The sequence below is a fragment of the Stegostoma tigrinum genome, chromosome 41, assembly GCF_030684315.1.
Source record: "Stegostoma tigrinum isolate sSteTig4 chromosome 41, sSteTig4.hap1, whole genome shotgun sequence".
NCBI classification, from domain to species: Eukaryota; Metazoa; Chordata; class Chondrichthyes; order Orectolobiformes; family Stegostomatidae; genus Stegostoma; species Stegostoma tigrinum.
The window spans coordinates 15,794,366-15,816,089 of NC_081394.1; the positions used below are offsets into that span (position 1 = coordinate 15,794,366).

The window sequence follows — 21,724 nt, forward strand, 5'->3', positions numbered from 1 at the left end:
CTGTGACACCCCCCCCCGTCTCCCCGCTCCCGCTCACACTCACCTTCCCTCTGCCCCCCCTTTCCCGTCACACACTCTACCCCACCCCGTGTGTGACCCCGCCCTCCCCGGTCATGTTGATTGTTTTCTGACGCTGGGTAACTGAGGCTGTTGTTGATGTCACAGAGGGAAGGGAGTTAGTGATTCTGCAGTAAGACTAACCCACCATGAGCTGCCTGTTTCAATAGGATGCCTCTCCTGGAAGGAAAGTGTTAACAGGAGTGTTTTCAGGGCGCGCGGGCGGGACTCAGTTCAGGGAGGTGCCTGCATGCTTTAACACGCCTCTGGCTGTGCCTGTGCCCTCCGTACCCGGGCGTTCCCTGCTCCATTCTGTGAGGAGCAGCAGCTGCGGCTCGTGCCCTCGGGGGGCTCTGATTTACAACAGGAGCGAGACCCACACTCCATGGCAAGCTGGTCTGCCCCTTGATATGTACAGCCTGTTCCTGACGTGGGCAGCCAGTTTCTGTCGTGCGGGTGCGACACTGTCAAGTGCTACCTCTACGGTGTGCCTTAACCTGAGACAGCAGAGCAACGTCGCCAGCAACGCTTAAAATGGTCACAACCGTGTGGAGTTTGGCTACGTGCGGGTGGAGTGTAGGATGCCTGTAGTAGACTAGGGACGGACAGGGAGAACTGAACTGAACTGCTCCCACACGGGTTAGACACTGCCCCGGCCTGCTGGCTTTGAGCAGCAACTCGACAACAGGCAGTGACTGCGGGACAGAGCCCACCCAAAAAAGTCCCCTCCTCGATCAGTCTGTCAGCTTTAATCTGCCTCCTCAATCACTGTCTTTATGGGTAAAGCCTCCTCATTTGAGCTCTCTCTGGCTAAAGCCCACCCTTCCCCACCTTGATCTGTCTCCATGCAAAGCTCTGGGGTGAGTCTGTAACGCTCTCCTTGTCTCTCACAGGCGATGGTGGTAAGGTCACAACGGTACTGGCCACCCCAGGGCAGGGGTCCGACAACCCCCAGGAGGTGTCCTACACAGATATCAAAGTGATTGGTAATGGCTCCTTTGGTGTGGTTTACCAGGCCAAGCTTGTGGACACAGGAGAGCTGGTCGCGATCAAGAAGGTTCTGCAGGATAAACGGTTCAAGGTGAGGGGCACGGAAGTGAATGGTAGGACAGGCCCAGCAGCACCCCACCCACCTCCCCGGCGCGGGCCATCGATTTGGTTAGGATCAGCCCCCCCAGTGTGGGCCATTGCTCAGTGGCGTCAGACCCCGTTGCAGGTCTTCGCTCAGAGACATCGGCCCTGGGTGGGATCTGTCCCCATTGTTGAGCAACGAACATCAAACAGTACAACACACGAGCTGGCCCTTCAGCCCACCATGGCTGTGCTGACCATGATGCTATTCTGTATAATTGCATCTGCTGGCACAAGATCCATATCCCACTATCTCCTGCCTGTCCACACGTCTGTCTAAATGTCCGTTAAACATTGCTGTTGTGTCTGCTTGTACCCCTGCCATTGGCATGTTTTCAAGGCAATTGCCACCCTCTGTGTAAAATGAAAAAAAGCTTGCTCCGGTTTCCTCCCAGAGCCCAAAGATGTGCAGGTTAGGGTGGATTGGCCATTGGAAATGCAAGGTCACAGGGCTAGGGTAGGCATTGGGTCCTGGTTGGATGCTCTCTAAAGGGTTGGTGTGGAGTCAATGGGCTGAATGGCCTGTTTCCACACTGTAGGGATTCTAGATCTCCTTTAAACTTTCCCCCCTCTCACCTTAAACCTATCTCCCCTGTTCTTTGACTTCTACCTTGGGGAAATAGACTCACTGTCCATCCTATCTGTGTCTCTCATAATTTTATATTCTATCTGGTTGCTCCTTTCAGCCTCTGACACTCCAGCAAAAACGATCGAAGCCTGTGCAGCCTCCTTATAGCTAACACACTGCAATCCAGACAGCATCCTGGTAAACCTGTTCTGCACCCTCTCCAAATCCCCTATATCCTTCCTATAGTGTGGTGACCAGAACAGTACGCAATACTCCAAAAGTGGCTGAACTCAAGTCTTATCCAGCTGCAACAGAACTAGCCAACATTTTTATACTCAGTGACCCGATTGATGAAAACAAGTGTGCCATGTACTTTACCACCTTATCCATATGCGTTGCCACTTTTAGGGAGCTGTGGACATGCACCCCAAAATCCCTCTGTATCATTGCTCCTAAGGGTCCTGCCACTTAGTGTACATTTTCTTCTTGCATTTGACCTCCCAACATGCATCACCTCACACTGGTCTGGATTGAACTCCATCTGTCATTTCTCCACCCAATTTTCCAACTGATCTATGTGTTGCTCTATCCTCCTAGAGGGGCATAGATTTAAGGTGACAGGAGAAAGATTTAAAAGGGGACCTGAATGGGAATTTTTTACACAGAGGCTGGTGTGTATGCGATGACCTGCCAGAGAAAGCAATGCAGTCTGGTACAATTACAGTATTTAAAAGGAATTTAGATGAATACATGAATGGGAAGGGTTCAGATGGGCCAAATGCTGGCAAATGGGATTAAATTAATTTAGGATATCTGGTTGGAATGGTTGGGTTGGACCGAAGGTCCTGTTTCCATGCTGCGTGGCATGGCCCTATGGTGACCTTCCTCACTGTCCACAACTGCTCCTGTCTACTGACTTGCTAATCACACCCCCTACCTTATCATCAAATCATATATACATCTCTCACAAGCAACAGCGGTCCCAGCACTGATCCTTGCAGGACATTACTGGTAACTGACCTCCTGTCAGAAAAACACCCTCCACAACTATCTTCTGTCTTCAATGACCAAGCCAATTTTGTATCCAACTTACTGTGTATCCACATTGGTTAATCTTCTGGTCCATGAGGGGCTTTGTCAAATGCTTTAGTAACTTGCATATAAATAGCTTCCACAGTCCTCCCCATCTCAATCAATCTTTGCCATTTCACAAAAAAAAACTTACAATTGTGAGACAAGATCTCTCCTGCACAAAGCCACGTTGACTATCCCAAATAAGCCCATTATTTTCCAAATGTGAGTAAATCCTATCTCTAAAAATCTTCTCCAATAACTTCTGTACCGCTGATGTAAGTCCCCACCAGGCTGTAATTTTCTGGATTATCCTTGTTGCCTTTCTTAAACAAAGGAACAACTTTCAGTGTTGTTCAACCTTCTGGGACCTCACCTTTGGCTCAAGATCTCTGTTAAGGCCCCAGCAATTACCTCCCTCAATATCCTGGGATAGATCCCATCAGGACCCTGGGGACCTATCTGTCGTAATGTTTTTCAAAGCAGGAAGCACATCCTCTTCCTCAATAACATGCCATTTCTGTAGCCACCCTGATATCTATGTAAAATGCCTTGGGATCCTCCTCAATCCTGTTTGCATTGCATGTCCCTGTCTAGTCTCCTAATTCCTTGTAAGTACTTTGCAGCTCCCTTCATATTCCTGAAGGTCCTTGTCTGATTTCAGTTTCCTTAAACTTATGTATGCTTCTTTTTTTTTCCCCTTTTTGATTAAGCTTTCATTATTTCTTGTCATCCAAATCTTGCTTAGCAGCCAGTGGGAGAGGGGTGGTGGGTTAGGTGCACTGGTGGGGGGGGGGCGTGCAGTGTCAGTGTCAGTGTTACCCAGCGTGGTCAGACTGCAGAGTGGGATCCCTGTAAGATTCAATTATCTGCCTTTCTGCAGAACCGAGAGTTACAGATTATGCGTAAACTGGATCACCAGAACATCGTACGACTGCGATATTTCTTCTATACCAGTGGCGATAAGGTATGAGAGGCAGGGCTAGCGAGACGTACTGGGTGGCAAGGCAGAGGGACAATAGAAGTGTGAGGAAACAGTGTGCCAGAGGCTGGGACGGTGCATCAGGGGCCTGGAGAGTTGGCGGGGGTGGGGAGAGGGGTTTACTGGTAAGGGGGGTGAGGGACTGGGATGGTCGTGGTAAGGGATGGGAGAGGGTGGCAAGGGTTGGGGTAGTGGTTGTGGTGGGGGGGAGGGGGCTGGGAGTAGGGTCGGGGGTAAGGGGACTGGGACCGGGACCGGGACCGGGGCTATTGGAAGGGGGCTGAGGTGGGGGTAGCAGTAAGGGGAGGAGGGAGCTGGGACAGGGGCAGGGATAATGGGAAGGAGGGGCCGGGGGCCAGCAGTAATGGTTGGGAGGGGGGGGGGGGTGGGTGTTGGGCGGGCAGGGGTCATGGTGGGGAGGAGGGTGCAGGCAGGCAGGGGGCATCAGGGAGGAGGTGGTGGGGGCAATGGGGAGAGGGAGGGCGGGGAAGAAATGGGGAGGAGGTGGTGGCGGGTGGGTGGGGAACTGGGAGGAGGAGGGGGAGGGTGGGAGAAGGGGTGGGCAGGGTGGCATCGGGGAGGAGGGAATGGGTGGGGGGTCATGGTGAAGGGTGGGCAGCGGGGTGTTGGGCCTCAGTAACGGAGAGGACGGGGCGACAGGGTAACAGGGAGGAGGGGGCCAGTGGGCTGGTGGTGGGGGTAACAGGAAGAAGGGGCCTGTGGGTGCGGGTGGGGTGAGCTGTGTGTCAGAGGTGGGAGAGACAGGGATGCTGGGGAGCTGTGTGTCTTGGGGGAGGGTGGCCCGGGGATTGGGTGTGGGGGGGTGGGGTAGGGGTGGTCCGGGGAGGGAGAGTCCCTGTCGGGGGTTTGGGGTGGGGTTGGCAAAGGGGTAGTGTGGTTAGTGAGGAGACCGTGCACCTAGGTGTCCTGGGTGGTGACTCCCCATGTGAGTTTGCCCCCACTTCCCCCCCTCCCCAACTTTTACTGGGCAATGTTTCTCCCCCTCCCCCCCCCCCCCCCACCGCGCAAGGTGACAAGGAGCTGGGCGATACCCTCCACGGGGTCAATAGGATCTGGGCAATGTGCCCTCTTCTTCCCCCCCCCCCCACCCCCTTCAGGGTGAGTAGGAGCTGGGTTATGTAACGCCCCCTGATTTCCACCCCCCCCCCCCCCCCCCCCGAAGTGAGTAGGAGCTGGGCATTGTACCCCCCCACCTCGGGGTGAGTAGGAGCTGGACGATGTACCCCCCCCCCCACCTCGGGGTGAGTAGGAGATGGGTGATGTACCCCCCCCACCTCGGGGTGAGTAGGATCTGGGTGATGTACCCCCCCCCCCCCCCCACACCTCGGGGTGAGAAGGAGCTGGGCCATGTTCCCCTACGACCCCCCACCTCGGTGTGAGTAGGAGCTGGGCCATGTTCTCTCTCCCCTCCCACCTCGGGGTAATTAGGAGCTGGGCGAAGCCCCCTCCCCTACCTTGGGGTAATTAGGAGCTGGGCCATGTCTCCCCCCCCCCCCCTCCCCCCGCCAAACCTCGGGGACAGTAGGAGTTGGGCGAAGTGCCCCCCCCCAACCTCGGGGTGAGTAGGAGCTGGGCCATGTTCCCCCACCCTCCACCTCGGGGTGAGTAGGAGCTGGGCCATGTTCCCCCCACCTCGGGGTGAGAAGGAGCTGGGCGATGTACCCCCCACCTCGGGGTGAGAAGGAGTTGGGCCATGTTTCCCCCCCCCCCCCCCCCCCCCCCCAACCTCAGGGAGAGTGGGAGTTGGGCCATGTTCCCCTACCCCCCCCCCACACCTCGGGGTGAGTAGGACCTGGGCGATGTACCCCCCCCCCCCCCCCCCCCACCTTGGGGAGAGTAGGACCTGGGCGAAGTGCCTCCCCACCTCGAGTTGAGTAGGAGCTGGACGAGGTGCCCTAGGACCGGGTGATGTCGATGACTGGGTCTCTGTGATAGGGTTAGGGTTACTGCAGATGTTTTTTGTGTCCAACAGAAAGATGAGGTTTACTTAAATCTGGTTCTAGACTACGTTCCAGAGACGGTTTATCGAGTTGCTCGACACTTCAGTAAGGCCAAGCAGCCTATCCCCATGATCTACGTCAAGGTCAGTCTCTCCCTCTCTTTCTCTCTCTTGCTGTTTCCTGTCTCGGCTGTGAGCGATGCAGGAGCCCCTCACCTCAGTGAGGGTCTCAAACCCACCCACGTTGTTGGGCAGTGCGCCTGGGGATGCTAAACACTCTGACAGTGCGGCACTCCGTCAGCACTGGTAATTCCACCCACCCCCCCACCACCCCAGGTGCTTGTTCTCTGGCAGCATTGTGCCCTGTGGGGTACTGTGTCTTCGGGCAGTGCGGTGCTCCCCCTGGGCATTATTGTTACAGTTTGGGAACTGTGCTGCTTGAGAGATTTTGGTGGTGTGAGGGTAGCTGTAACAGCTACCATGCTGAAGCTGACATTTTCACAGTCGTGCAATATTTTGTGTGTGGTTTGCAGCAGTGATGCTGCGCGGTCACTTTGTGTACTGAGTAGCTCCTTGCTTTTTCAGGTGTGTGTAGTATAATCCTGGACCTTATGTCGTGGTTTGTGCCAGGGTAGAATGGTGCAGGCTGTGGATCCTCTGCAGGGTACATTGCACATGTTTTTCACCGCGTTGTTGCATGTGCTGTCAAGCTTTCTCATTGTCCCCGCGAGAGGACTGTCTGGAATTGCCTTTCTGACATTGATGCTGTCTGGCCTGCCCTTACAGGTGTACATGTACCAGTTATTCCGCAGTCTTGCTTACATCCATTCCCAGGGTGTGTGCCATCGGGACATCAAACCTCAGAACCTCCTGGTGGACCCTGAAACGGCGGTCCTGAAGCTCTGTGATTTTGGGAGGTAGGTGTGTTCAGTGCCCACGTGCTCAGTGTGTCAGAGGCCATCCATGCCCACGGAGGGGCAGATCAGCGACATTGCTGCAACAGGTCGTTTGTGGGGGTGGTGTGGGAATTGTTCCTGGTATCTCAGTGCAGAGCACGGGCAGAGGTGCTGGGAGGGGCATTGGTATATGGAGCAGCACTGATCAGCATGAGGGCCCAGAGACATGGTAACTTGCCTCACTTGTGCCCATTCAGAAAGCAAGTTAAAAGAGCATTTGCAGCAGAGAAAGTTCAACTGACTGATCCCTGAAATGGCAGTTGTCTCCTGAGCAGGCTGCGCCGTTTCCCATTGCTGTTCAGAAGCAATCCTGGAGAGACGTGGGGGACCCTGATGGAATTTGACATGGTGCGTCTTGAGGTGGTCTTTCCCATTCTGGTACACACTGGACTAAGAGGACACCCATTTCAAAGCCAGGTGCCTTGCGTTTGAAATGGGTGTGAGGAGATCTTGGCTTGCTGTCGCGGGTTGGTCAGATGGTGTGAAATTTGCAGGGCGCTGGGGAAAACAGTGTCACAGAGTTAGAAGACCAGTGGTGGAAGGGGGAGTTGACATCGCAGTTGAATCCACCGTTGGCTTCCTGAATGGTGGAGTCAGCTTGAGAGGACGTGTGTTCCCCCACCCCACCACCACCACAACCAGTGTTTGGATGTTCCTTTGGCAGACTTTGAGATGGATCAGGGACAGCTGTTACTGGGTCTGATGGAGGGAGAGATACTGGGTCTCTACGTCACCAGGGGGAGGGGGTTCTGTACATCACTGGCAGTGGGAATGGGGTGGGGAGGTGTGCAGCGTTCTCTGGGTGATTAATGGTGTTGAGACCCATCTCTACACTGCTCCTGTTGTTTCAGTATATGTCCCACTGAAATTTTCACTGGTCCCATTCCTAGCCATTATTCTCACGTCACTTACGTGCTGTTTTATTGAACACTGAAGTACTGTCTGTTGAAGATGCTGTCCTGTGACGGGTGGTGTGCTACAGGCTCTGTGTACACAATATTCCCTGTTACTGTGGGGCGCTGCCTCCATGCTGCTGTGTTATTCAGATTGGAATTCCTGTGTACAGTCTACTGTTACTCACTGCATGCACTGCCATGTGTAAGTTAGTCTAATGCTTTCCTGTGTACAAGCTGCCAGTGTTACTCAGTCTACGTTGCTGTTCCACAGTTTGTTAGTCTCTTGTGTACATACTGCCACATCTAGACTGAATCTTCCCTGTGTACACGTTTGCCCATGTACATTTGATGCACCCAATAACTGGTACTCAATTGGATGTTACCCTGTGTATTTTGTCATGTGGTATTCAGTGAGCCATACAAGAGGCCAGTACTCAATGTGTTCACACTTACCCACGGGCTTTTTGTTGGAGGGGACTTTTGTAGACAGTTATGATTTTTCTGAAGATGCCTCCCATCTATTTGCAGGCCTTGGGGGGGGGGGGGCTCTGAAGGTGGAGAGGCTAGGGGGCATCACAGTCAGCTTCTCCGTGCTGAATGGATATCGGTCTCTTGCTTTTGGAGTGACTGTCCATGAGCACAGAGCGAGCTCTGTGTCACCTGTCACAGCCTATAATCGTCTCTCCTTTTGATTGCAGTGCAAAACAGCTGGTAAGAGGGGAACCCAATGTATCATACATCTGTTCACGCTATTACAGAGCACCGGAGCTCATCTTTGGAGCTACAGATTACACTTCAAATATCGGTGAGTGCTTAGAGACTGTGAACACACTGTCTAGCCCAGCAAGAGAGAGCCAGCCTGCTGCCCAGTCCACAGACACAGAGAGCGAGAGACCCCATGACCCATTTCAGCGAGAGAGAGAGAGAGAGAGCCCACAGCCCATTTGAGAGGGAGAGAGCACCCACGGCCCATTTGAGGGAGAGAGCGCGAGAGAGAGAGATCGCCCGCGGCCCAGTTCAGAGGGAGAGGAGGAGCCCACGGCCCAGTTCAGAGGGAGAGGGGGAGCCAGCACGCGCACTGGCCAGGCGGCGGACATAGAGCGCAAGCGCCCACTGGGCATTCAGCGGACACACGGGGAGAGAGAGAAGCGCGAGAGAGAGAGAGCGCGCGCCCACCCACTGCCCAGTCCGCAGACAGATAGAGGGGGAGAGCATGTCCACTGCCCAGTCTGCAGACACAGAGAGAGAGAGAGAGAGAGAGAGAGTGCGCGTGCGCGTAAGCTGCCCAGTGAGAGAGAGAGCGAGCGTCCGCTGCCCAGTCCGCCGTCCGGGAGGGAGAGTGCCCTCTGTGCTGTCCGCAGACAGAGTGTGAGCGCCCACTGACCAGTCCCCAGACAGAGGGCACACACTGACCAGTCTGCAGACAGAGATGGCAAGAGCACCCGCTGACCAGTCCCCAGACAGAGGGCACCCACTAACGAGTCTGCAGACAGATGGCAGGACCGCTCACTGACCAGTCCGAAGACAGAGCCAGGGCGCCCGCTGCCCGGTGCGCGCAGGCAGGACCATGGGGCGCCCGCTGCCCGGTGCGCGCAGGCAGGGCCATGGGGTGCCCGCTGCCCGGTGCGCGCAGGCAGGGCCATGGGGCGCCCGCCGCCCGGTGCGCGCAGGCAGGGCCATGGGGCGCCCGCCGCCCGGTGCGCGCAGGCAATGAGAGGGTGAGCCAGAGGGCGCCCGCCGCCCGGTGCGCGCAGGGAGGGAGAGGGTGAGCCAGAGGGCGCCCGCCGCCCGGTGCGCGCAGGGAGGGAGAGGGTGAGCCAGAGGGCGCCCGCCGCCCGGTGCGCGCAGGGAGGGAGAGGGTGAGCCAGAGGGCGCCCGCCGCCCGGTGCGCGCAGGGAGGGAGAGGGTGAGCCAGAGGGCGCCCGCCGCCCGGTGCGCGCAGGGAGGGAGAGGGAGAGCCAGAGGGCGCCCGCCGCCCGGTCCGCGCAGGGAGGGAGAGGGAGAGCCAGAGCGCGCCCACCGCGCCGTCCGCAGGCACAGGGAGCAAGAGGGAGAGAGAGCGCACCCACCGCCCGGTCCGCACAGAGGGAGACAGCGCGCGCCCACCGCCCAGTCCGCACAGAGAGAGAGAGAGAGAGCATGCCCACTGCCCAGTCAGCACAGAGAGAGAGAGAGCGCACCCACCGCGCCGTCCGCAGGCACAGGGAACGAGAGGGAGAGAGAGTGCACCCACCGCCTGTTCCGCACAGAGAGAGGGAGACAGCGCGCACCCGCTGCCCGGTCGGCACAGAGAGAGAGCGTGCCCACCGTGCCGTCCGCAAAGGGAGAGGGAGCGAGAGGGAGAGCCAGAGCGCGCCCACCGCGCCTTCCACAGCCTCAGGGAGAGCGAGAGAGAGAGACAGCAGGCAGCCACTGCCATGTCTAATGAAGGTAAAAGATTTCCCCTGACAAATCAGATTTAGTTTTTGTTGTTAGCTCACCTTCCCAACTGATTTTCTGAGTGTGCTACCTGCCTGGGTTTCACTTTCTTTCTTGCTTTCATTTGTTTGTTGGTGAGACCTTTGTATTGCTGTCTCGTCCCATGTTGATTGCCTGTCCCTAGTCACCCTTGAGAAAGTCATGGTGACCTGCCGCAGTCCATGTGGTGTAGGTAGACTCTCAATGTTGGTAGAGAGGAAGATGCCAAATTTTACCCAGTGGAGTGGCAGTGACAGGATGATGATAGCTTTCCAAGTCAACAAGGTCAGTGGCTCAGACGGGAGCTTGCAGGGAGTGGTGTTCCCATGTATCTGCTGCCCGTGTCCTTCTAGTTGGAAGTGGTCATGCCTTTGGAAGTTATGTATGAGAAGCTTTGATTTTTGCGCAGTGTCTTGTAAATGGTACACCTTGCTTCCATTGTGTTTGTAATGGAGGAAGTGGGTAGCGAGTTTTGAGAAGACTTGTAGCTCAGGTTGAGGTTCTGGATGTGAGTTTGCTCGCTGAGCTGGAAGGTTCGTTTTCAGACGTTTCGTCACCATTCTAGGTAACATCATCAGTGAGCCTCCGAAGCTTCATTGGAGGCTCACTGATGTTACCTAGAATGGTGACGAAACGTCTGAAAACGAACCTTCCAGCTCAGCGAGCAAACTCACATCCAGGAGGAAGTGGATGCTGAAGATAGTGGTTGTGATGTCAATCAAATGAGCTGCTTTGTCCTGGATAGTTTGAAGCTGCTTGAGTGTTGTTGGTGCTGCACTCATCCAGGCAAGTGGACTCTATTCCATCACACTCCTGACTTGTGCCTTGTAGTTGGGGCAGGTTCTGGGGGGTTGGGAGGTGAGTTAATTCCTGTAGGTCTCCAACCTGCGTTGTAACTGCGTTATTTGTGTAACATATCCAGCTCATTTTAGGGGCGTCAATGGTCACTGCCAGGTTTTTATTAGATGGAGATTGTATTGATATCTTTTGGAATGACCATATCTTTTTTGTTAAAATTGTGGACTAAATTGAGAAAAGAATCTGTTTGGACCCAGGGATTGCAAGGATTGCTACCTGGTTGGATGGTAAGTAACTCTACCCTTATTGTGAGCACTGTTTACACAGCTGTGGGTTACAGCAGTGTTTGCAGACAGACTGGAGCCAACGGGTTGTGTTCTGGTGGAGGTTTGATTGGCAACTAGAAGCTGATTGGTTTGTGAACTAGCAACCACTTACCAGTGACAAAAGCCTTCTGCCTGCCAACAGTTATGTGATTGGCTGTCAGGTAGCTGAAGAGTCTAGGGCTGTGAACAAGGTACAGAGAATCCTGCAGACCTCCGTCAGCTCGGGAGGTCTCTCTGTCCTCTGGTTTCCTCGTTGTCTCGTATTCGACCTGCTTTAATTACAATCCTGGACTCAAAACATTAACTCTGCTTTCACTCCACAGATGCTTCCTGACTTGCTGAGTTTCCCCAGTTCTTTCTGTTAAGATACTCCTTATGCCGCAATTGTCCTTCTCCAGATGCTTTCACTGGTTTGCAAGAGGCATAGGATAGCTGGTACACTTCTAAAAGGCCTGTGATTTATCAGTCAGCAGCCAGAGCTCAGCACAACTGCAGGAGGAAGGATAAAACTGTATTTGTGACATCTGCAGACTTGGGGCTTGGATTTCTAGTACACTACCACAGTGAGGGGTGACAAAAGCTGAAGGCTGAACTGATATTGGCTTTGAGGATTTGAGTGTGGTATTAGTAAATATCACAGATGGAGGAAAACACCAGATTCTGTATTACATTTAACACAGCATTGGAAGCAGACAGGGCCGCCTTGCAGCTAACATCATGCCTGGTGGCTCTGAGGAAGCCGAGCGCTGTGTTGATTGACTTGGCAGGTAAACTGGGGTGTTGCGTTGTCTTGGAGAGATAAAAAGGCAGAGATATTTGAGGAACTAGCACTGCGCTTAGATTTAGAGGAAATACTAGAGAGTTTCTGCTGCTCTGGATAGTGGAAGATCAGAATCAGTTGCAGTTAAAGCAGCTTGAATATGAAACAATGAGAAAACCAGATCTGGCAGAAAAAGTTATGGCATAAGCAGCAAGTAACAAACAATGAGACGAAAGAGGAAATGGCCTCGGAACTGAGAACAGGAATTAGAAGTGAGAGAGAAACAAGGGGCATGAAATATAAGCTTAAAACGATGCAGTTAAAACAGGAACAAAAACAAAGTTGCTGGAAAAGCTCAGCAGGTCTGGCAGCATCTGTGAAGGAGAAGACAGATTTAACGTTTTGGGTCCGGTGACCCTTCCTCAGAACTGATGGTGGCTGGGAAAACATCAAATTATATGCAGAAAATAGGGAGTAGGCAGTAAACGATAGAATAGAGCCCAGAGAGAGAGAGAGAGAGAGAGAGAGAAAGACAGTTGGACGGACGAAGGAGTTGCTAACGATCAGGCTGGTAGAGTGAATAGTTGTTAATGGGGACTGTTAGTGACTAACAACAGGGGGTGTGTAGTGACAGGCTATGTGGTTACAAGGCCTGGTGTGTGGGGTGGGGGGCTGGTACATGAGAGAGTTTAGGCCGTAAAATTATTGAACTCCATATTGAGTCCAGAGGTCTGTATGGTCCCCAAGTGGAAAATGAGGTGTTAAAACAAGAGATGTCCGATGCAGTTACTGGTGGGACAAATCTGCGTCTTAGTTTGAGATACAGTAAGGAAATGTTTAAGTTTGTACAGGCCTCACCAAAATGAGAAGATGTGGGAGCATTCTTTGTCATTTGAGAAAATGTCCAGATAAATTGGACGAAAGAGGACTGTACGCTTTTAATGCAGAGTAAGTTGACAGGTAAACTACAGGAACTCTACACCTGACTGTCAGACAAGCTTTCTCGAGATTGTGATGCAGTGAAGACTGCATTGAGTTGGTGTCCGAGGCATATAGACAAAGTTTCCAGAACTTAAGAAAGCGGCCTGGGCAAACGTATGTTGAATCTGTCAGAACTAAGCAAAATAATTTTGAGGTGGGCACCAGCATTAAAAGCTGAAACCACCTATGAAGCTTTTAAGGTTATTCTCTTAGAGGAACTTGACACCTCTCTGCCCTCCAGGGTAAGAAGTCCTGTTGAGGACTGATGGGTTGCGACTGGTAACAATAATGGCTGACAATTGAGTTAATCATAAAAATGATCCTTTTTCCACAAATTTGAAAGGGTGAGTAAAAGGAAGGCAAGTAGCAAGGAATGGATACGTGGAAATACCAGAAAGTGGTCTCCTCAGATCAGAAAGGAAAGCTGTTAGGGTGGATGTCAAATTTGGAATCGAGGGTGTTCCCATTGTAAAAACTTGCTGCTGAAAGTTGAGGGGCAAGCCAGTGGTACATGCTGGAATTTGTACAAATGGGTCAAAAAAGGAAAATCAAGGTAATGTCCACAGGGCCAGACAGTAGAGGCCCGAGGTAGATACTGCTGAGAGTATAGAAGCAGTGAGGTGGGTTGTTGAGATGTAAAGAATACTGTCAAAAGGGAATATAACCCTGTTTTGTTCAAAGGAGCTATTCAAGCCTATAAATATACCAAGGAAAACTGGGGCTACTTAAACTATCTTGAGGAAAAGGATGTAGTTTGTCTTCTAGAGAGTTCAGTGAAAGTGAAAGTGTTGGTAAATGGGATAGTTGGAGATTATATTGGATAAAGTCCAACATAAGGTGTGACTTGTTGTCAGGCCTAGCTGTAATCCAGTTAGCTAAGTAATTGCCTGGGGATGGGGCTGTTTTACTTCCAAGGAAGGATATGGTTAGAGTGAAAGTTATAGTTGAGCCTGTCATCATGGAAACTCTGGTTGAGGCTGAACAAAAGTTGCAGGGATAGTTTCTGGCTTTGTTTTCCATTGTGGGTAGTGACCAGAGCAATGCCTAAACAAAATCCATCAGCAGAAGTTACAGTAATACAATAAGTAAATGTTGAGCTTGGTGAAACTCTAAGAATGAGGACAGTTGAGAAGAAGTTTTGACCAGGATGTTGCCAGGACCGTGGGTTTGAGTTAGAAGAAGAGGCTGAACGGGCAGGGTCTTTTTTTCACTGGAGCATAGGAAGTTGAGGATGACCTCCAGAGGTTTACAAAATAATGAGAGGTATGTTTTTCCTAGGGTAGGGGATTTCACCACTAGGGGGATTAATATGGTGAGAGGAGAAGGATTTTAAAAAAGACAAGTGCAGTTTTTTGTAAGAGGCGTCTGAGGAAGTGGTGGATGTTGGTGCAGTCACAACATTTAAAAGACATTTGGATAAGTACATGGATAGGAACGGTTTGGAGGGATCTGGGCCGGGAGAAGGCAGGTGGGAGTAGTATGGTTTGCGAGAACGGATTGGTTGGACCGAAGAGTGTGTTTCTGTGCTGTATGACTCTAAACGTTTGTTAGGTTTTTGTGAATTGGAAGCAGACCCAGAGTTAACGAAAACCTAGCACAGAGATAATGGGAACTGCAGATGCTGGAGAATTCCAAGATAATAAAATGTGAGGCTGGATGAACACAGCAGGCCAAGCAGCATCTCAGGAGCACAAAAGCTGACGTCTCTGATGAAGGGTCTAGGCCCGAAACGTCAGCTTTTGTGCTCCTGAGATGCTGCTTGGCCTGCTGTGTTCATCCAGCCTCACATTTTATTATCTTGAAAACCTAGCACAAACAGCTTTCACTGGCATGGAGGCCGAAGGTGTTCCTGAGTGATGTGATGTTAAGAGCAGAGTTCCAGTGAGGAAGTGGAGACATCCTCTCAAACCTGTGGGTGAATAATAGATGGTTATTCGGGTACTGCCTGGATATCAATAGGAGCTAATGCGAGTAACGTGTAAAATTCCTATATCAGGCTACATAGGAATACAGAAAATGCGGCATAGATAAACAGGTATTTTATGTGGGCCAGCACTTCCTACATGTCAGAAGGTGGGAGAACCTCAATGTGGAATCCGATACCTATACCAGTTTTTGAGTAATCCTTTAGCTGTGTGTGAATGGATTGTGTAGGCCCATTGCCAAAAGCAGGTCATGATTGTATCATTTACGATTGTGAACATGACAACCCAGTTGCCCAAAGCCAGGGTCATAGCAGAGAGGCCTACAGTTTGCTCCTTGTTATGGACTACCAGTTGAGATACAGTTTGATCAGAGTTCTAGAGTCTTCTGAGAAATCTTGAACAGTTTGGGAATAAAACTGGCTACCATGGACAAGCGCAGGGAGCTTCGCAGAGGGACCATCTGCCTCTCGAAACCATAACTAAGGCAGGCCATCACAAATACCTGTAGAATCAAGGTGACGGATCAAATTTCTTGCTGTTTGTTCGCAGGAATTCCACAAATGAATCTGCTGGGTTTCAGTCCGTTTGAGTTAATTTGACGTCATGATGTGAGAGTGTTACTGCACAGACAGGGAGGCAAACCAAATCAGACTTTCTATCTCAATACTCGCAACACCTCAGTAAAATGAACACCTTCAAAATTGACTCAAGTGGTTCCCAACCAGACTTTTTTGAATAACCAATCCCAGACTATGCGAATAAATAATTCCAGACACTAGTTTGTAGATTAAACAAAGAATTCAGTCATTCTATTAAAAATATCGTAAACTTGAGTCGAGCAAAATTGAACAATGTAATCTCATTGATGTCTGTGTCTAAACCCAATAACCATTGCTTTCAGCCTCATTTACACAAAAGACAGACGGTCAGACAAACAAACACAGTTAAAGAGATAAATAGAAGGAAATATCAAAACTGGCCAGATTACTTCTGAGCCTTTCCTGATGTGGTGTTCTACAGGCATAGATTGCTTCTTGGTCGATTTTCCAAAGATGTCCATCAAGGTAACCTTTTCAGCTCACTCTGAGGAAGTCAGTAATAATCTAACTTTAAAAAAACCCCGAAAGAACAGCGGATGCTGGAAATGAGAATGAGAAACAGAAGTTGCTGGAAAATCTCAGCAGGTCTGGCGGCGTTGGTGGAGAGAAATCAGAGTTAATGTTTTGGGTCCGGTGACCCTTCTTTCACAATCCTTGTAACTTGTACTTGCAGCTTGGTTTCTGTTCTCTGAACTTCCAGGTGCTGATATTGGGATGTTAGGGAGGGAGCTTTGAAATCTCCATGCTGTAGCATTCACAGCCAAAACTCCTCCTCACAGAGAACATTGTCCGAAACCTGGTTCAAACTCTGGCTTCAACCTGCCAGACTGACCATCTCCCCAATTCCATTCAGTCTCTGCCATCTGCTTGAGTACAAGTCTTATCCACACTTGCTGGCCCAATTCTTCATTAATGGCCAACATTTGCTCTCTGGTTAAGCAACACAGCTTCCTTCCAGTGTTGCAGGGTCCGTAGAACATTTAGATCAAGAAACAACTTGTAACTTAACTCCCAGGCTTGGCCTCACAAACAGATTATTTGTTTGGCATAACACAGTGCAGAGCCGGAGGGGCACAGCAGGCCAGGCAGCATCAGAGGAGCAGGAAAGCTGATGTTTTGGGTCGGGACCTCTTCCCATGGCTTAAACGTGGATTTTACCAGTGTCAAAAATCAACCCCCAGCCTCATCCTATGACCAACCTCCCTCTCATCCCCACCTCCTTGATCTGACACAACCTGTCCATCATCTCTCCCACCTATCCGGCCCTCGCACTTCACTGACCAATCCCCACCACTACCTACATGCATTGACCTGTCACCATCCCTTTTACCTTCCCCAACCCCATCCCTCCACTCTATGTATTTGAGCTCCCTTTCCCCATTTCTGAAAAAGGGTTCTGACCCGTAACATCGTGTTCCTCTGCTGCCTGGCTTGCTGTGTTCCTCCAGTTCCCCACTGTGTTATCTCTGACTCCAGTGTTGGCAGTTCTTGCTATCTCAGCTTATTTATTAGGTTTATATTTTGTTTTTAACACCAGCTGCTGCCCAGCATCCAAAGGTTGGTTCTCAGTTCAAAGCTCAAAATTAACACTGATTCAAAGAATGAAAACTTAACAAGGGCTCTAATGAGAGGTCCATTAAAATTAATTAGGGAAGAAGTTCTTAAACAGAAAAGACATCATCTTCTGGGAAGAGTCAAAGGAACATAATATTACATTGGGGCTTCCTTTGGAATCAGCAGTTTAGATACCAGGGAGACCTAAACAGGAACACTTTATTAATGATGCTGACACCTCTACAGCCAGTGCTAGACTGGACTCCAGCTCCGCTTAAGCAGTTGGGAGAGAACACATCCTGAGTGAAAGCCAGCCCGATTGAATTTTTACAAATTTGGAGAATTTTTGTGGCGGTTTCTGCTTTTTATTTTGTTTCATGGCCTGTAAGATTTTATTTTTGTGATTTATAGTTTATAAGTATTCTTCAGTTTCAACTGGGAAGAGGCTAGGGAGTTCTTGGTTAGTTGCTGTAGCTTCAGGGAGCTGCTGATTAGAAAAACACCCTTTGGCCCATCAAGGCTGTACCACCAATGCTGAGCTAAATCTACAGTAGCCCCACTGAGTGACATACAGCTGTACAGCACAGAAACAGACCCTTCATTCTAACTCGTCCGTGCCGATCAGATATCGTAAACTAATCTAGTCCCATTTGCTAGCATTTGGCCCCTGTCCCTCTATACCCTTCCTATTCATGTATCCATCCAGATGCCTTTTAAATGTTGTAATTGTACCAGCCTCCGCCACTTCCTCTGGCAGCTCATTCCATACACGCACCACCCACTGTGTGAAAAAGGTGCCCCTTAGGTCCCTTTTAAATTTTTCCCCTCTCACTATGCTGACTAGTTTTGGACTCCCTTACTCTGGGGGGGAAAAGGCCTTGACTATTCACCCCATCCATGCTCCTCATGATTTGTAAACCTCTATAATGTCATTCTTCAGCCTCTGATGCTCCAAGGAAAAGTAGCCCCAGCCTATTGACCCTCTTCCTATAGCTCAAACCCTCCAACCCTGGCAACATCCTTGTAAATCTTTTTGTAAATTTGACCTTCAGTCACACAAACATCATCTACCAAAAACACCCTCTGTCTCCTGTCACTAAACCAATTTTGGATCCAACTTGACAAGTTATCCTATGTACTTCTAATTTATTTCTTTGAACCCAGTTTCATTTATTATTGTCCCATATACCTAGGTACAGTGAAAAGTTTGTTTCAAGTGCAGCACAGGCAAATCATACCATTAAAAGGTCATAGGGTAATAGAACAGAGAGAAGAATACAATGTTACAGCTGCAGGGAGGTGCACAAAGAGCGAGATCAATGTTAGATTTAAAATTAGAGGGGTACATTCAGAAGTCTAATAACAGTTTTGTATCTTCTGCTCACTAGGAGAGGTTGGAAGAGATTCTAACCGAGATGGGAGGGGGTCTTTGATTATGTTGGCTGCCTTTCTGAAGCATCAAGAAGAATATTAGAAGGCTGGTTTGCGTGATGGCCTGGCCTGGATTGGACTGTGTTGTGTTCACAACCCTGTATGGTCTTGGGCCGAGCAGTTGCTGTACTGGGCCTTAATGTATCCAGATAGAATGCTTTCTGTGGTGTATCTATTAAAAATTGGTAGGAGTCTTTATGGATGTACTGGATTTTCTTAGCCTTCTAAGGCAGTAGAATTGTAGTTGTGCCCTCCTGACCATGTGGAACCTTGCCAAAGGCCTTGCTAAAGTCCATATAAACTGCATCAACTGCCTTACCCTCATTGATGCGCTTGTAACCTCCTCGCAAAATTTCATCAGATTTATTTAGCATGATCTCCGTTTGAGAAAGCCGTGTCAACTATTTAAAACTGATCTAAGGGGCAACTTTTTCATGCCAAGGGTGGTGCGTGTATGTAATGAGCCACCAGAGGAAGTGGTGGAGGCTGGTGCAACCTTGCCTCATATAAGTGGAGGTTAATTCTCTTCCTCAATGTTGCTTCCAATAGCTTTCTTATCATTAATAAAATTCACTGATCTATAGTTCCCTCGTCTATCTCTATTACCCTTCTTGTAAAGTTGAACCATATTAATTGTCCTCCCATTGTCTGGCACCTCTCCTGCAGCCTGAGATCATAAACAATTTTGCTGAGGATACCTGTTATTTCCTCCATCATCTCCCACAGCAGCCTGGATACGCTTCATGTTTTGCTTTCAAATGGTGGACTGAAATCAGAATGCATATCACTGCGGATTGCTGCGTAGTTCCAAGCAAATAACTTGACCCTCATTGTGAGCACTGTATTACACAGCTTACAGGAGGTGGTGTCGTTTGCAGACAAACTGGAACTGAGGGGCTGCGTACTGTTGGACCTTCTGCTGGCAGCAAGAAACTCATTGGTTTATGAACTAGTGACCAATTACCAATGAAAAAGATCTTCTACCTGCCAACAGTTAGGTGACTGGTTCTCAGGTAGCTGTACTGTCTGGAGCCGTGAACAAGGCACAGAGAATCCTTCAGCTATTTCCAAATCCATCATAAAAGTGAACGCTTTTATAGAAGTACTCGGAATCAGAATTTCCGCGCCCCTACCCCAAATAATCTGACTTTTAGATCAAGGTTGACAGAAAGCACAGGTGCAATCTTAATCAGAATCACAGTTTATTGCAAATTGCCAGCAACAAATTCTGGCAATGGGTCACCGGTTATGAGCCATCTATGGATAACACTATTTGTTAATACTCTCACCCCATTGTAAGCTCCCTGTCTTGTAGAGAAGGGCAAATAAAATGAGTGTTATAGACTGAGGCAATGTCTGAGAATGCATTTCAGCGGTCCCTGTCCACAGCACCTGCTGACATTATCCCAGTCAGAAAGCGGCTTCTCATTCGTCCTGCTGTGACTTTCTCTGGTTTGTAGGAGGCACAGGGTGGCTGATTCACTGTCCCACGAAGATCTCTGTATTATATGTTCAGTCACAGCAACTGATGAGGGGGTTTCAACTGGCTGTTTTCAGGCTTGATACCCTCTTGGTGTACTGCAAAACAAAATTGACTTCCTTACCAGAGATCCAATTGCTTCAGTCCCTAAACATTTGCATTTCCAAGCTGCGCAGCTACCTGAGGACCTGGTCGGAGTTTTGTTGGCAGGCATGTGGGCCTTGGCCTTGCTCTGATGAAGAGTCATCTTGACTCCAAACATGAGCTTGCTCTCTGTCCATGGATGCTGTCTGAACCACTGTGATCTCCAGCATTTGTTGTTTTCAGGCCTTGGCCAGTGATAGATGACTGGGTCACTGTTTCACAGACCAATCAGCTCGTGTTGCTGGTCAGATTACTGTTCACACATGCACAGCGCCCTTGGTCCTTCCAATCTCCAGCTAGCTTCACCCCCCCCCCCCCCCCCCCACAACCCTGCACTGCAGCAGTGTAAACAGCACTTGCAGTGAAGGCCAGAGAGTTCCTTTTAGAAAATCCAGCAATCCTTCAACTCTCCTTGGTTTTTAAAACTGTTTTTTTTCCCATGAGTCCACAAGCAAAAATGCAGGAGAATAAACAGATGAAGAGAGGGACAGGGTGTAAATCACTGGGTAATGTGGAAAGGAGGGGATGGTGTATAACTATCATTGGGTAATATGAAAGGAAGGGAGTGTGATTTACACATTGATTTATATATTGTCCCTTATCCCCTCTATTCTAACCAGTCATTTGCACACTGTCCCTTATCACTCCACGTTATCCAGAGTTTTACATACCACCCCTTACCCCTCAATCAATGAAATGATTTGGACACTATCTTGCTTTTCCATATCACCCAGTGATTTACACACTGTCCCTTATCTCTCTGCATGAAGCTGTGATTACACACTGTCCCTTACTCCCCCAACATTAGCAAGTGACTCACATGCTGACTCAACCCCTCCCCATTATGCTGTGATTAAGCTCTGTCCCTTAACCTTTCAAATCACCAGTGATTGACTTGCTGTCTTTTTTTTAAACACTCGTGGGATGAGGGTGTCACTGGTCAGACAGCATTTATTGCCCATCCCTAATTGCCCAGAGTCAATCACATTGCTTTGGGTCTGAAGTCACATGTAGGCCAGACCAGTAAAGGATGGCAGCTTCCTTCTCTATGGGACATTAGTGAACCAGATGGGTTTTTCCCAACAATCGACAATGGATTCACAGTCATCATTAAATTCTTAATTCCAGATATTTATTGAATTTAAATTGCACCATCAGCTGTGGTGGGATTTGGACCTGGGCCCCCAGAATACTATCTGGGTCGCTGGATTAGCAGTCCAACAATAATACCACTAGGCTGTTGCCTCCCCCTCCACGATATGCTGTGACTTACACACTGCTCCTTGCTCTTTGACATGACCCAGTGATTTCCACACTGCATATTGTGGAAGTCTAAGAAACAGTCATTCCTCTTCGTCCCTTCAACCCAATATTGCTCACTGGTGTGCGCACTGTCTTCAGAGATCTTGCTAAAACTGTATAGGCACTAATGAGATCACATCTGGAATATTGTGAAGGACATTGGTGCCAGTATCTAAGGAAAGATTGGAGGCAGTCCTGAGAATGTTCGCAAGGTTGGGACTGAGTGTGGAGGGCTGTTTTACAAGGAGATGTTGATTTGACTGTGCCTGGATTTGTTAGAGTTTAGGAGAATGAGAAGTGACCTTATTGAAATATACAAGACTCTTGTGAGGCTTGACAGGGAAGA

The 21,724-nt window shown here is 49.8% G+C and overlaps 1 protein-coding gene across 2 annotated transcripts in view; it reads left to right on the forward strand.

The window, feature by feature from the left end:
* Nucleotides 1-21,724, forward strand: part of LOC125448511 (glycogen synthase kinase-3 beta-like) — a 43,104-nt gene that overhangs the window by 8,215 nt on the left and 13,165 nt on the right. Inside the window, exons 1-6 of one of the 2 annotated variants that reach the window (XM_048523855.2) lie at nt 421-837; nt 951-1,138; nt 3,711-3,794; nt 5,803-5,913; nt 6,556-6,686; nt 8,320-8,426. In XM_048523855.2, coding sequence (XP_048379812.1) covers nt 834-837; nt 951-1,138; nt 3,711-3,794; nt 5,803-5,913; nt 6,556-6,686; nt 8,320-8,426 — 625 coding nt within the window. In that variant the 5' untranslated portion in view covers nt 421-833. Of the gene's footprint in view, nt 1-420; nt 838-950; nt 1,139-3,710; nt 3,795-5,802; nt 5,914-6,555; nt 6,687-8,319; nt 8,427-21,724 lie in introns of those variants that run through there. The other variant, XM_048523854.2, reaches the window with a different exon arrangement.